This window comes from Microtus pennsylvanicus, chromosome 5 (genome assembly GCF_037038515.1).
Source record: "Microtus pennsylvanicus isolate mMicPen1 chromosome 5, mMicPen1.hap1, whole genome shotgun sequence".
In the NCBI taxonomy this organism is placed as follows: Eukaryota; Metazoa; Chordata; class Mammalia; order Rodentia; family Cricetidae; genus Microtus; species Microtus pennsylvanicus.
In genome coordinates, this window is record NC_134583.1 from 72,573,092 (window position 1) to 72,586,671 (window position 13,580).

Genomic DNA, 13,580 nt, shown 5'->3' on the forward strand with positions numbered 1-13,580 from the left:
TAAATTCAGTCCTCAGAACCCACAGAAAAATATTGAAGCCAGTTGTGGTGCACACCTTTAATCCCAGCACTCAGGAGACAGAGGCAGGCAGATCTCTGTGAATTTGAGGCCAACCTGGTCTACAAGAGCTAGTTCCAGGACAGGCTCCAAAGCTACAGAGAAACCCTGTCTCAAAAAACCCAAAAAACATTACTGAATATGATAATAAGTACTTGTAACCCATTGCAGGGGAGGTAGAGACAGGCTGATCCCCAGTGACTGGCAAATCTGTCTATCCTTGAGCTCCAGGCCAGCAAGAGACCCTCTCTCAAAAGGGAGAGGTGGTATTTCTGAGTTATACCATATTTAAAATTTGCCATTTCATTCTTACCAAGTGTTTCTGCCTTCTGAAGTACTATTGTTTCAGAATGAGAAAAATTGGGGCAATGTGATTTTTTTTAATTGATTTGGCAAACAAGGACTCATGAATGAGGTAACTGATCCCAGAGCTGCACTAAGGACCTGCAGAGGAAAGCTTCCCTGGGCACACAGAAGTGAAGTAAAGAGAATGCTTGCTTGGCTGCAGCGGAATAATTGCCTCATTTGGCCTGCCCCATTGGGAGCCCCTAGCTATGTAACTCTGTTGACTATTTCTGGTTAAGCTTGAATTGTCTTTAATGCACAAACAGACATTTATTTCTCAATTTTGGGTGACTGGGGATAGAATCCAAGACTCCAAGCTGCCCTGCAAACACTGTACCACTGAGCTAGAGAATCAGCCCATTGCAGTCACTTACAAGACATTGCTCAATCTCAGCTCACAAGTCAAAGTCAAGGTCCCTTGGGGTTTTCTTGGCTTCTCTGCACAGGAACGCTTTGGATGTGGCCTCCATTTCATTTAATACCTGCTACAGCCACTCTCTTGTACCTTACACATAAACTGTATCAGTGCTGGGCACGGGGCCTTTAATCCCAGCACTTAGTAGATACTGGCAGGAAGATCTCTACTTCCAGGACTGCCTGGTGCCCATAGTGAATTCCAGGACAGGCAGCTATATAGAGAGATCCTATCTCAAAACCAAACCAAAACAAAACAAATATGTGTTAGTTTTAGTTGTTTGGTTTTTACTTCACTGGGATAGATGTACAATGGCAGATTTTAAAATCTAGTCCCAAATTTGTGTGTAAAGTATGTCCCTTGTGTGTGTGTGATATATCTGGGTGTTGCAGGGGAATGGGCCCTTTTGTCTTTCCTGGCGTCCGTCTAGCTTACACCTGAAATAATCACACAGAAACTGTATTCATTTAAATATTGCCTGATCCATTAGCTCTGACTTCTTATTGGCTGATTCTTACATCTTAATTTAACCCATTTATATTGATCTGTGTATTGCCATGTGACTGTGGCTTACCAGCAAGATTCTAACCAGCGTCCGTCTCAGGCAGGAGATCCACGGCATCTGCCACTCTGCCCTTCTTCCCAGCATTCAGTTCTGTCTACTCTGCCTACCTAAGTTCTGTCCTATCAAGTAGGCCAAGGCGGTTTCTTTACTCATTACCCAATGAAAGCAACACACAAACAGAGGGAACTCCTACACCATCTGCGCATATGTGTTTGCAATGTGACTTTATAACAGAAGCACAGACACCTACTTGCTATAGTTCAGAAATTACACATCATGTTACATGCTGTGTAATATTTATTATGGTAGATAAGCACCAGTGTGAGTTCCATATGTATTGATTGTTCCCACTCTGGGAGTGCTCTGTCTAGGACTGGGCTTAGAGTGCTGAAAGAAACAGATAAGCCTTCTGCCTCTGTGAGTTTACATCCAAATGGAAAGACTAACACTTCTGAAAGAAACCATGAACTCAGTGGACATTTTCAGGCAGTACTAAGTTGGCAAGGGCTCTGAAGTCAGAGTAATCAACACCTATAAGACTAGGCTAGGGTAAAAAAAATATGGTACATTTATACAATGCAGTACTACACAGCAGAAAAAATAACAACATCTTGAATTTTGCAGGCAAATGGATGGAGCTAGAAAACATCATTTTGAGTGAGGTAACCCAGACACAGAAAGACAATTTTTACATGTACTCACTCATAAGTGGTGTTTAAACATAAAACAAAGAAAACCAGTCCACAGATCACAATCCCAGAGAACCTAGACAACAATGAGGACCCTAAGAGAGACATACATGGATCTAATCTACATGTGAAGTAGAAAAAGACAAGCTCTGCTGAGTAACTTGGGAGCATGAGGACTTTGGGGGAGGGTTGAAGAGGAGGGGAGAGGCAGGAAGTGGAGCAGAGAAAGTGTAGAGCTCAATAAAAATGAATAAAATAAAATTTAAAAAAGCTAGGCTAGGGTCAAGGCAGAAGAAGAGAGCAGGCGGGATGCTGGGCACAGTTCTCTCATCACCTGGTTAACAAAAATGTGGGCAGTGTGGGACATTGGTGAGATGCGTCCTTCCACTAGGGGCCTGTAGAATGTCATTATCTCCCCCATCAGGGCCTTCCTGAGCGTTTTCCTGTGAGTCTCTGACAGAAACTGGATATCACCCAAAGCAGGGCTTGAGTTAAAGAGTCAGGGACATAAAAAAAAATGTTTAGTGTCAAGGGAAAGAATTCAGAGAGGCTTCCAGATGGAGGCCCCCAAAATAGATGATGAGACCAGAATCTGATAGACCTGGACAGTCAAGGGGAAGTGGGAGGTGGGAGGGGCAGATTCAGGGACTCTTAAATGTGATGTGAGGAGGTTGGAGGGAGGAGCTGGCAGAACTGACTGATCTGGGGAGACTAACGCTGCCTTTGTCCCCTCAGGCTAGAAGACATTTATGGATGTCCTTATGACTTTGTCGAAGTGTTTGACGGAAAGCATGTTGCCCCACTGTCCATGGGCAAAGTCTGTGCTGGGGCAGAACTCACTTTCCTCTCCTCTTCCAATTCCATGACAGTGGTGTTTAAAAGTGACGCCATGGTCACCAACACAGGGTTCTATGCTCTGTACAACACTGTTCACCAAGACGAAAGGCAGAATGGTGGGTATCCTGACATGCACCTTGCAAGATGCCCATCGGGCTGTGACTTTTCCCATTTGAAGAGAAGACACTTTTAAAATGTGACCTGAATTCTATCACTCGTGACGTGTCCACCTCTGCTGCTGAGTGGCACGCACACTGCCAGTCATAGCCCTTACCCCTGCTCTGCCACCCACAGTCCCTGCCTTCCACCTAAAGCATCTAGAAACATAAGGCTGAGAACGCCTGTCTCGTACTGTCTGTGGTCCTGATGGAGAATCCCACTGAGACCTTCCCCTTCCAAAGGAAGGAAAACAATAACAATAATATGAATGGCCACAAAGTCAGCCGACTTTCTTCTGACTGGATTCAATACACACCCTCCAGAACACTTGGCCTCTCCGGTCCCACAGCAGGAGCAGGAACATTGTAGAGCTCTCTATGCTTAATGTACGTTTTCCTCCAACTGGGATCTTTGGGAGCTTATGAGACTCTCAAATAATGGACTGGGAGATGGCTCAGTGGATAGAGATCCTGAATTCAGATCCCCAGAACCCACAAAGCTGGGTGCAGTAGCACATATCTGTAATCCCAGTGAAATGGGAGGCAGAGACAGTCGGATTCTCACAAATTCACAAGCCAGCTAGACTGGTGTAAACTGGATTCATTCAGAGATGAAGAAGAGGCCTGTCTCAAGCTAGGCAAAGGTCAACAACCAAAGGTGTCCTCTGAGCTCCACACATGTGTCTACACTCACATAAACAATCACACACACACACACACACAGATGGGTGGGGGGTAGAGAGATTTAAAAAACTAACAGGTTTCAATAGGTCTTCAGTACTCATAAAGCAATACAATTTTAGAGAATCAGGTCGCAGGGTCACTCCTAGTGTCTAACATGGAGAACGTTTTTTATCAACCTACAAATGGCCCTATTATATGAGGACAATGTCGCATTTCAGAAGCTCTTATTTTTCCGTTCCTAGGTCTGGCCTTGAGACTGGTGAACGGTAGCCACAGGTGTGAGGGCCGAGTAGAGATCTCTTACAATGGCACCTGGGGCACAGTGTGTGATGACAGCTGGGACCTCACAGATGCCAAGGTGGTGTGCCAGCAGCTTGGCTGTGGTGTGGCCATGTTAGCCCCAGCTGAGAGCTACTTTGAGAGAGGCATGGGCCATATCATGCTGGATGATGTGCAGTGCATGGGGGATGAAGCCAAGGTGTGGCAATGCACACATCACGGATGGTTCTCCCACAACTGTGGGCACCATGAGGATGCCAGCGTGGTTTGCTCAGGTGAGTGGCAAGGCTTGCATCACCTTTCAGAGACAGAGCTTTGCCAACCCCAGCCATTGGGAAGGAGGATGTCAATACCAGCAGGCAAGCTGTCAGCAATGAAATCTGGGATTTGAGCCGATTTTAAAGTCACTTTACTTAAGAATTAGTTTTTGATCATAGATTCCAGCATCTGTAAATTGTTCAAAATCTCACCTGGAAAATAGCAATTAGATGAATGGTCAGTATTAGCAGACATCTTATACCTGGCCTGGCAGGCCTGGGTGCTGGTAGCAATCCAGTATCCACCAAGGGATCTGTGAATGACAGACTGTCCTACAACCAGTGCATCTGAATTTTCAGTTCACATCCACAGCCAATGGAGAGATGAGCGCATCTGTACTCAGTTGATCAGGCCCTCAAAGTCATATCCAACTCCACATGCAGGACCACATTCTCTAAGTATTTCCTGGCTGGGGTCGTTGGTTAAAAATGGAACTCATCTCTGTGACAGAGGCTCTGTTAGCCCAGTTTTTGGCCAAAATCAAACAAACACCATGCTGTACCAGAACCACAGGGGCCTTGTGTGCTCCCTCACTCCAGCTCTCTGATTCCCTCACTAGCCTGGATGAGTCTTAATTCTAGTTTCCCAGTGGCCCAGAGCAGAACATGTCTGACCCTAAACAAAGTGCCTGATTGTTATGGGGAGTTATGTGACCACCCTATTCAATCTGTCTCTCACCCTGACATTTGTCTTTGAATAGGTATTGATGCCACACCAAGCAGAGGACCAGCAGGTACTGCCCGTCAATATATGTACTCAGTTGCCAGGGCCCTCATGGGTGAAAATCCCAGCCACCATTCAAGTTCTGAATCTAGATGGGGATGGCCAATTAGATACTCTGTTTCTAATCAACACCTATGACAGTTGACAATATGGTGATGCTGAACTGCTGCAGGTGGTGGGAAGATGAGAGAGTAAGGGAAGGGCTCAGATCCACCAGAGATGAAATACCTTGGGTACTGGTTCAGTAGAGAGAGGACCAACCAGCTTCTGGCATTGGTGATCATGTCTTGAGATTCTAGATAGAGCAAGAAACCAGCAGTTCCCGGTTGTCTGCAGAGGCCCCTGTCCATATTCTTGAGGATCAAATTGCAAGCTCCTAAGAGTCAGGAACTCACTGGTCACTCTGCTCACTGGGCACATAGCCTTCCATGTTTTAAGAAAAATAATTAAATATGAATACAAATTCTTGATCATGACCCCTTTTTCTATGCATTTTTTATAGACTCTTCCAGTGACGTCATGTCAGGTACTGCAGCTCTTCTTGTATGTGCTTATTTTCCACTGGACTCATCCTGTCTCTGACTGACGCCCTCTCATATTTAATACATAAGAAGCTGCTATATAGGAGTCTACAGCTAATCACACACCAAATCCGAGTGTTTGACACTAACTGCACAATTCACCTTGGTCTTGATTTCAGCTCCAATTCGCATATAATTATTAAAAGATAAGCTTTGGTGCGTTGGAACTTGAAAGAGTTTGTGCTGAGCAGATAACTATTTTAAATTGAGAAGCTGCTAGCTGGGGTTATTTGGGGCTTCACCAAGAGGCCAGGCTTTAATAGGTCCAGGTTGGAGGCAAGGCCAATGTTTGTCTGGTGAATGTGCACCAATGTCTTCCTTTGGCTCACTAGAGTGGGAAATTCCTAGTTAGAGGTGAGTTGGCAGTTTCTTGTTACTTCTGACAATCTATACTTAGTGACTTTGGTTTGCTTATGTAGGAACTGAGAAGCCAGAGCAGTTTAATAGCATCCCAATTATTTCTTTTTGTCAAGTAAATTCCTGAATCTCAACTGTCCTAGGCCATGACCCTTTCATATAGTTCCTCATGTTGTGGTGATCCCCAGCCATAAAACTGTTTTGTTGCTACCTCAAAACTGTAAATTCACTGCCATTATGAATTATAATGTGAATATCTGATATGTGACCCCTATGGGGGGGTCGCAATCCACAGGTTGCAAATCAGTGATCTAATGTGAGTTGTTTGTTCTACAGCATAGGATATTGGGTTTGCACATATAAACCCATCTGGGGACCTGGTTGCATAAGGCCTGTTCAATTGCTATCATTGTCCCGTCACAAACGGAATGGTCTTCATCTGTCAGAAGGTTGATGCTGAGGCTGGGGATGTAGCTCAGTTGGAAGAGAGCTTGTCTAGCACACAGGAAGCCCTGGGTTCAGTCCCTAGCATTGTATAAAACAAGCCAAGATGGTACATGCCTATTCCAGCACTCAGGAATGGAGGCTGGATGATCTCAGGAGTTCAGGGTCACCCCCTAGCTATATAGTCATCCCCAACCACTTTAGGCCTGTCTCAAAAAAGAGTTTTTTTTTTCTGGATGGAGGCATGACTCATCATTTAAGATTACTTGCTGTTTTGTCAAGGACCTCAGTTGTATTCTTAACACCTGCATCAGGCAGCTTAGAATTTCTTGTAACCCCAGTTCCAAGGGACCCAGTGCCTTCTATCTCCACAGACATGTACACACACACTCGCATGTGTGCTCGCTCGCGCGCTCTCTCTCTCTCTCTCCAAAGAAAATGGCATCAAAACAAAAAAAGGAAATCAGTCCCAGCCTAAGTCTCCATTACACCTCTTTGTTGGTCCAGCTGTTTTTCTTCCGTCTCTACAGCTCATACCCACTTCACATTTGAGATCCAGTCTCAGTGCTGGGGTTATAGGTGTGCACCCCTACACTCAGCTTGTTTTCTTTACTTCTGCTTTTTTGTGTCTCCTCTTTACCTCGCTAAAAAACAAAACAAAAAGCACCATGTTTCTTCATGATATTTTCTCACTTTTTTACAGATGAAAATTTCCAATGTGGTGGTTTGCTCACAAATAGTTCAGGCACCTTCTCCAGTCCTTGGTATCCTAAAAAATATCCCACCAATGTGCTGTGTGCCTGGGACATTCAAGTGGATAGCAGCGCTCACATCAGACTCACCTTTGAAGTGGTCAAGTGAGTGAATATTTTCTGCCAAGACAGTTATCATTACCTGGCTTTGTACACATCAGTTTTACTGCCTCTTTGCCAGACACAACAATGCAGTTGCACACATGAACTCCTAACAGATGAAACTTCATGTGCAAGACCAATAATATCAAGTCAGCCACAGTGCCAACATGCATGAGTGAGGGACTCACAAAGTCCCGCCCCTTTCTGAGAAGCTGTTGGCAATTAGTGGTTACTGGAAGAGTGAGTGCCATTTTCTTTGGGGATACAGGCACTGAGAGATTACCCACACTCATGTAGAAGATCCCATACCCATGTGCACACAGAAATCACAAAATGGATTCAGTGAGTAGCAAATTTAAAATAAAAACAGATGTGGTGGCATATGCCTTTTATCCTGGCATTTAAGAGGCAAAAGCAGGCAGATCTCTGCAAGTTCAAGACCAGCCATGGCTACATTGGGAGATCTGTCTCAAAACAAAAAAGAGGTAAAAATGTAAAGGAAGAGAGCCTGTGATGTTGGGAGGGAGCTAGTGGAGGAACTGAAGGGAAGGAAATGGGCCAGTCTGGATGCACACTGTACATACATGTAAAATATTCTATAAAACATAAAAAGCTATAATTCTCCCAAATGAGCTGTACCTTGAAATGCCTAGGAATGTTGATCAAAAGTCTGCAGCTTTCATACAGAGACAGTAGATTGGGATTAATCTACTTGCCCATCAGCAGATCTGCTAGACAGATATTTGGTACGGCCGCATGTAACTTACAGACTAAGTCAGTATTGCTGCAGAATGAGATGCAAGAAAACAGTGGACAATTGTCAAATCTGCCACCATCCTTGTGTAAACTTCTTGTGGAAGGAAAAAGAACTGCTTCTGGGAAGAGGGTTAAAGTGGAGGGATCAGTGGGGATGGGAGACTTTCCTTCCTTCCTTCCATAAGCCATCATTATCACTTAAATTTGATTCCATGAGTTTATAGCACACATTGAAAAGATATTGAATTAAAACTTGAACAAATCAAAAGAAAATGAATTTAATGATATTTTTGTAGATTTTTGTCTCCAATTGCTTTGTTTAGACATTCTTTGGCTTCTTGGTCTTTTGCTTGTATATACTGTTACATTTGTGTGTGTGTGTGTGTGTGTGTGTGTGTGTGTCTGTGTGTCTGTGTGTGTTGTTTGTTCCTGGCTTGCTTGCTTTTCTTTTAAAGAGAGAAAGAAAAAGCATAGAGAAAGAAAAGTGGAGAGGATCTAGGGGTGGGAGTGGGAAATGTGACCAGAACAAGTTGTGTGAAAATATTTTTCTTCAATACAAAACTAAAAGAATATATTTGGAAGTAGAAAGGTACAATTATCCACATCAGTAGGGCCAGGCGCTTTTCCAAACTGTCGGAGGAGGTGTGAATAGTTTTTCCTGACCCTTCCTGCAGCCATCTGGAAGTCACTTCTGGAGAAAAAGGCCAAGGAAAGGAGCTTGAATGATGCCATTTCATCCACAGGATAGAAAACTTCTATGGCTGCCCTTATGACTTCATTGAGATTTTTGATGGTCCACAAAGCGAATCATTTTCCCTGGGGAGATTCTGCTCAGAAACCATCCCAGTATTTACCTCTTCTTCAAGCCACATGAGTGTGGTGTTCCACAGTGATGACATTGTCACCAACATAGGATTCTATGCATCTTATGAGTCTCTGTTGCAAGATGAAAAAGACCCAGGTAGGTCCTTTCATCATTTCAGCTCTGGTCCTACTTGGTGTGGACACTGCACTCAGATGGATATTCTCTCAGCCTGGTGCTAGGGATCTGAGCACTGCACTGGGATGAACATTCTATCAGCTGGGAGCTAGGGATCTGAGTGTTTACTGAGTTTCTGTCCTGCCTGTTTTCTGTCCTCCCACAGCCATTTAGCCCCAAAGAAATCACACAGAGGTCTATATTAATGATAAACTGATTGGCCCATTAGTTCAGGCTTCTTATTAACTCTTATAACTTATATTAACCCATTATTCCTATCTATGTTAACCACATAACTCGGTACCTTTTCCAGCAGGGTAGGTCACATCTTCCTTCTTCGGTGTTTGGGCAGGACTGCAGAGGAATGGGTATTGCTCTTCCCAGAATTCTGTTCTCATTGTCCCGTCTCTACTTCCTGTCTGGTTTCCCTGACTATACTTCCTGCCTGGCTACTGGCCAATCAGCCTTTATTTAAAACATAATTGACAGAATATAGGCAATTGTCCCGCACCATCTGAGAGTGCTTTCCAAGCTTCTGGTCAGTCACAGCTCCTGAGATATGAGTTGGAGCGGTTTATGGCTGAGCATACTGCTCTGGACATAGAGGCAGACATCTTGAGACTAGAACTGTTAGGAGAAAGATGACTCAGCTAGCCCCATGTGAGAACCTGTTCTATTCAAAACTATGTTAATAATGAGTCCACAAATGGTGGAGTGATAGTGTTTCCATGCACAATTATTGGCACACTATAGAAAGCTATTGAAAGCCTTCTTTGAGCTCTGTGAAATATAAAAGTAACCCAGGGATGTATAGGGGGATGTTACCATCCCCTGGGCCAAATATCACATTTGCATCAAGTTCAAGGTGCTTAGTAGCCAGTTTTTTTTATGTTTTTTTTTTTTTTTTTTTTTTTTGGTTTTTCGAGACAGGGTTTCTCTGCGGCTTTGGAGCCTGTCCTGGAACTAGCTCTGTAGACCAGGCTGGTCTCGAACTCACAGAGATCCACCTGCCTCTGCCTCCCGAGTGCTGGGATTAAAGGCGTGCTCAGTAGCCACTTTTAACCCATAAGTTGCCCTCCCCAGTTCCCCAATGTGAGGGTTGAGCCCTCAAAGCTAACCAAGGCAGAGAACATGTCCTCCTTACTTTCATTGCTCATCAACATGGGAAGCTTCAGGGCAGTGACCCAGCTTTCTGCTTTTCCAGATGTGGCACTCAGGCTAGCCAATGGCAGCCACCCATGCGAAGGCCGTGTGGAGCTCTACTACAACAGCAGCTGGGGCACAGTGTGTGATGACAGCTGGGACCTAAGAGATGCCCAGGTGGTGTGCCACCAGCTGGGCTGTGGAGGAGCCGTGGCAGCCACTGGCCGAGCACATTTTGAGCGAGGCCTTGGTCCCATTGTCCTGGATGATGTTGAATGCATGGGAACGGAAGCCAGACTTTGGCAATGTCTGCACAGTGGCTGGTTTGCCCACAACTGTGGCCACCATGAGGATGCTGGTGTCATCTGCTCAGGTGGGCTGGGTTCTGAGCCTGATGGGTTCATGACTCTCCAGTTTGGGGAGTTTCCTGTGCCACCACACATAAATCAGGAAGGAAATCCAGGATAGTCCCAGGCCACTGTTCTCAGCTTACCCCCCTGCTAGTCAAGGTATGATTTTAATTGTCATTTCCTTTAATCTGAATCTTTACTATGCGAGTTTCTTTTACAAGGAAGCTTCAAACTTCATCAGCTTAAACAGAAAGCCAGGGCCACATCCTGCAAATAGACCACACTTAAACACAGATACAGTATCTTAGTTACTTCTCTATTGCTATGATAAAACACCCCTGACGAAAATAACGTATAAAAGAAAGCAATTTATTTGAGGCTCATAGTTCCAGGGGCTAGAGTCCATGACCAGTATGGTGAGGAGCATGGCAGCAGGCAGGTAGGCATGGAGCTGGTGCAGTAGCTGAGAGCTCACATCTTGATCCACACAGAAGCAGATGGAGTTAATTAGGGTTTTCTTAGGCTTTTCAAACTTCAAAGCCTGTCTCCAGGGGCATACCTCCTTCAACAAAGTTATACCCCCTGTTCCTTTCCAAACACTTCAACCGGCAAGGGAGCAATCATTCAAACATATGAGCCTATGAGAACCATAAAACCACCACAAGTAATGGCAATGAAATCATTGTCAGAACCAGAATTTTTTTTTTGAAAATTTGATAGGACCTGGATAGGCTAAATGTTTAAGAACACTAGCAGCCCTTCTAAAGGATCAAGGTTCAGTTCCAAGTACCCACACAACAGTTACACAGCCTGGGCTATGTGGGATCTTGTCTCTAATTGGTCCACTGATTAATACATTAAAAATATGAATTCCAAAACCAAACCAACTAGCAAGACAGACACATCATATAGGTGACTCTCCCTATGGTCACAGTGCATAAAAATATTCCCAAGACCAGAGCTTTGTAAGCATTTCCCTCTGCACACTGCTTTCTACCTGGCAGAACAAAGAACAAAGAAGCCAAAAGCATTAGCTTTTTCATTTGCTCCTGGCTCTTTGGGACCTAGTAGTTGCCTCATTTCAAACTTAGTCAGTGGCTCTTCAGGGCAGGTCTTTAAGAACAGAGTTCAGCATGCAGAGAACAATCAGGAGAAAGGAAGTCCCAAGCCTTTAGAGGAAGTGTCATCCTGAGATATTCTGGTGTCAGAGGTCCTCAAAGGATGCTTTGTTGTCTTTAAACTGTATCTATTTTTAAAAAATCAGTTAATCCCCAGGCTCTGGTTTTCTTTGGATTATGGACAAGTTTGCATTTACTGTGTACATGTTGAGTGAGGAAGGGAAGGATTACTCTTTACAGAGAGATGTACTGGAAGGGATGTACTCAGAAGCCCTAGTCTCGAAGGTGGAGAGCCCACTAGAAGTTGACCAAGGGTTGAAGATGTTTGACACTTAACAGAGATGTGGTATTAATTTTCTTCTTTTGCTTTCTTTCCATCTTTAGCGTTGTTGGTAAAGCAGCCAGAGGTGTCCACTTCAACAGGTAACCTTTTCTTCTCTCCTCAGTTGCCTTTCCTTTGTAGTGTTTGAGCCCAGATCCCAGCATGACTGGGGGAAACGTGTCCTTGTTGAAGACCTTGTCTATTCCCACCCTCCTTCCCAGCTCACGCTGGCCCTGCTGATGGCTGATACTGGAAGGAGGACTGGGAATGCCAGGCCCACGTAGAAAATCTGGGGCAAGAATACCGCAAGAAGCAAGAACAATTTGCAGGGGTCGGTGTGGAAGCTGGCTCCTATTGAGGCTCAGGGTGATTTGCTGTCCCTACCAAGCTCTACTTAGGAAATAACTTGGCCACCTTCTGACCTTTTATTCTCTTCTGAGCACCTTTGAATATGGGCATCAGCATGCAATAACTGTCCTTATTCCCTGGAACATCTTGACACAAGAGGCACACTGGATCTTGGTGTCTACTGCTATCTTCCCTTAATACACACACACGCACACACACACACACACACACACACACACACACACACACACACTCCAGCTAGCATAGCTTTTCATGGAAAATTTAAAAAAAAATAAAAATAAAAGAAACTTTGTGATTACCAGAAACTAAGACTTACAACTTACAGTAAGTGGCCCACAGGGCAAGTTCCTGGTCCAGCAGGCCATGAAATAATCATTTCTTTACCAAACACAGTCTTTAAAACACACGGAGTGGAACCAAGGACAAGAATTGAAATGATTTGAAATGAATGAAAGGGAAGTGGGTTTGCCGTCCTTGACTGTCAATGCACGACTCCCAGGAAACAGCTGCTGTTTCTGGCAGTCTTTGGGAATGAACACTCATGGGAATGTCTTGGATTACCCACCAAGGTCTGGATCTGCGGCTGGTGAACGGGACAAGAAGGTGCGAAGGCCGAGTTGAGGTGTACTATGCCAACACCTGGGGGACTGTGTGTGATGACAACTGGTCCATAGAAGATGCCCACGTGGTCTGCAGACAGCTGGGCTGTGGTCCAGCTTTATCTGCCCTGCCAGGCACCAGTTTTAGCCCTGGGTCAGGCAGCATTATCCTTGATGATGTCAACTGCTCAGGAAGGGAGTCTTCCCTGGCGCAGTGCCCTCACAGCGACTGGCTCACCCACAACTGCGGGCACCAGGAAGATGCTGGTGTCATCTGTGCAGGTGAGAGCAGGCCCACCTGTAGAACTCCCCAAGCCAAGCCCGAAGGCTGGCACAGCTCAAGCCTGCCTCCATGGGCAGGGCGGTGGGCTTCTTTGCCCAAACTGAAAACTGTTCTTGCAATACTTGGGGTGGCTGTTTTCAAGCTGAAGGTCTGAAGAGATTAACTGGCCATAAAATAAAGAAAATGATAGTACTAGCCTCATAAAGTTGGCAGGCATTAACAAGATAACACACATACAATGCTTAGGCGAGTATCAGAGAAACCATAAAATACACAAAAGTGCTAGCTGTTGTAATTTTTTTTTTACTAAGTTTCATTCTATCAGAATTCTGTGTCGGGTTTTTAGGTGACATCC

General features: G+C 44.8%; 1 protein-coding gene across 1 annotated transcript in view; it reads left to right on the top strand.

The window, feature by feature from the left end:
* Nucleotides 1–13,580, top strand: part of LOC142851345 (scavenger receptor cysteine-rich domain-containing protein DMBT1-like) — a 110,281-nt gene that overhangs the window by 59,871 nt on the left and 36,830 nt on the right. The window contains 9 exon segments of the mRNA XM_075975205.1: nucleotides 2,807–3,024; nucleotides 3,993–4,304; nucleotides 5,048–5,080; nucleotides 5,573–5,596; nucleotides 7,156–7,309; nucleotides 8,806–9,023; nucleotides 10,246–10,557; nucleotides 12,037–12,075; nucleotides 12,913–13,224. Coding sequence (XP_075831320.1) covers nucleotides 2,807–3,024; nucleotides 3,993–4,304; nucleotides 5,048–5,080; nucleotides 5,573–5,596; nucleotides 7,156–7,309; nucleotides 8,806–9,023; nucleotides 10,246–10,557; nucleotides 12,037–12,075; nucleotides 12,913–13,224 — 1,622 coding nt within the window.